This window comes from Nicotiana sylvestris, chromosome 6, assembly GCF_000393655.2.
Source record: "Nicotiana sylvestris chromosome 6, ASM39365v2, whole genome shotgun sequence".
NCBI classification, from domain to species: domain Eukaryota; kingdom Viridiplantae; phylum Streptophyta; class Magnoliopsida; order Solanales; family Solanaceae; genus Nicotiana; species Nicotiana sylvestris.
In genome coordinates, this window is record NC_091062.1 from 95293767 (window position 1) to 95296258 (window position 2492).

Genomic DNA, 2492 nt, shown 5'->3' on the forward strand with positions numbered 1-2492 from the left:
CCCTTATTAAGAGAAGATTGCTCATTAAGAATAAGAGACATCTTTGATGGCAAAAAACTGGCACTTTGGTAATATATCCCTCAAACTACCCAAAGAAATCATGGACACCATATCAAAGGTTAAAATCCATATTAAAAAACCAAATTGTGACATCCATATTTGGTCTCTAAATATGAAAGGCTTTTTTACAAGCAAAACTTACTATGCTATCATGGACACTAATGAGGGCAGGGAAATCAATTTTAAATGGTTTTGGGACCTTGCATGCCCAAATAAAATCAAATTCTTCCTATGGCAATGCTTTCATAACAGAATACCTTGTAGACAATATCTAGCAAAAATTGGCCTAAACATTGACCCCCACTGCCCTATATGTAGAGATCATATAGAAAAATCCATAATCCATATTTTCTTCAAGTGCCAAGCCAACAAACAACTTTGGGACAGCCTTGGATGGCAAAACTCCTATAAGAAAGATGGTGATCATTGGTTAATCCAATTAAAAAATTTGACTATCCGTTAAACAATAATTGTTTAAATTGGAATCTCTTATTCCTTTTTGCTATCCGGCATATTTGGATAAACAGGAATAGCAATAACCAAAACAATACAAATCACCCTATCAACATTAACCACATCATGGAAAGGGCTACTGAATTTCGTCTCCTAACTGAAAAGAGTATTCTTCCTTCTCCAAAAATCCATATCAATGTTAAATGGCATAGACCCCCTAAGGGATTGTTCAAATTAAACATTGATGCAAGTTTCCCCAAAAATATGCAAATTTATGGCCTGGGTGGAGTAATAAGAAATGCTAATGGCCATTGGATAGTTGGCTATACAAAATCAGCTCATGCACGTGGATCATTGCATGCTGAGATCAAAGCTCTACTAGATGGACTTAAAACAACCCTTAATTGGGGCTGTTCCCTCTACAAATTGAAACAGATTCGACGGAGGTAATCCTGTCAATCGAACAAGGTAATAATATTTATGCTAATACTGTCAACAAATGCAGGTTGTTAATGCTCCAATAGAAGCAGGTAATCATCCAGCACGAGTTCAGGCAAGGGAATAAGGTAGCTCACCAACTAACACAGATGGCTACTGCTGATCTCAGGAAGAAGAAGAAAGTTTTTGTGGATCCACCAGCAGAAGCAAAAATTCTAGTAGAACGTGATTTACTAGAACAATATGTTTTTGGAAAACTTTTATCTTATGATGCTTGTAAAACTTTAGCAAGCTTAGGTAATCAAAGTGTCCTGTGTGACACTAACTATGAATCTCAAGTACTGCATGTTCTTTAACCTTTAATATATATATTTCCTGTTTGCTCAAAAATAAAAATAAAAAACACCATAAAGGCTACATGTACAGTAATGCACAGTGGAAGAGAGACACAGAATTGAATTTCCTGCAGCAGACACCTTACATGAAACATGAGTAGAAACACTTATGTGGACGTTGCTGGTGGGTAGATGGTAAGGCATCTTCTAATGTCTGTTGCCTTTTCAATCATCGACTCAAATTGCATTCACAGACATTCAATGGGTTTGAACTGCTAGCTTCCAACTTCAATGCTACCTTTCATACTCTCAAAGAGAGAAAACATTTCATTTTCCTAATTATTGTCGTTAACGTTCTGTATATTGACAATACAAAAAAATTTCATATTATCAAATTAAACTGACATATAACAAGTGATAGACTCTTCATATCAAGCTTAATACGGTAACTTGAATAATACATAGAACAATAACAACTTATTGTAATCCGTTAAGTTGCACTAACAGTGTAAGAAACTTTTACACGATTAGTATATGCAAGGGGAAGGGCCGGGTTGGTGGCATGGGCGAAGTTAGAGTGTAGTTTACGAGTTTAGTCCAACATAGCTAGCACTTTTAGTCCAAATTATATATTTATTTTTAAAAAAAATCATTAAATTTATGCAGAAATTAAATTTAAAATTTAGTTAATAACAATTGATGGCCCTATCATAGAATCAAAAATTCATAAAGTTTAAATATAAGGAAACAAATGATCATCAAAAGCATACTAAGTAAGCCATCAGTGTCATTAATGATAAGGAAGTGGGGGTTAGGGAGTCTGTTTAAAAGTCCAAAATTAGCAAGATTTATGTGTATTTAGGAGGGGCTTAAAGGGGGATTTTGCTCCCAAATTGGATGCCGACTTGCTGGATTAACTTCCAAAAAGAAGACAATGGCTGTATGGTTTTCGGACTGTCAAATCATACTACTTCAAGGTAACAAGATTTTCTGCAGAGGGACCACACTATTGTACCTTATGGTTTCAACCCATGTGCTACTTTTTGTACAACGATGACAATGTTTCTATTTCGATATTATGAAGGCTGTGACAACCAATCACCATACATATATATCTCAAATGTGATAAAAACATTTTTGCTGCTCTACTAGTATTGACACCAAATATTCATCCCAAAGTTTAACATTACAACACATGCATTCAAG

The 2492-nt window shown here is 34.9% G+C and overlaps 1 protein-coding gene across 1 annotated transcript; it reads left to right on the forward strand.

The window, feature by feature from the left end:
* Positions 1-639: 639 nt before the first annotated feature.
* On the forward strand, positions 640-1037 carry LOC138870968 (uncharacterized). Its single transcript, XM_070148813.1, has 2 exons — positions 640-959; positions 1019-1037. Exons 1-2 carry the CDS (start codon positions 640-642, stop codon positions 1035-1037), a joined length of 339 nt encoding a protein of 112 aa, XP_070004914.1.
* Positions 1038-2492: the final 1455 nt, after the last annotated feature.

Coding starts and splice junctions, on each gene's coding strand:
- LOC138870968 (XM_070148813.1), top strand. CDS start 640: ATGGAAAGGGCTACTGAATTTCGTCTCCTAACTGAAAAGAGTATTCTT.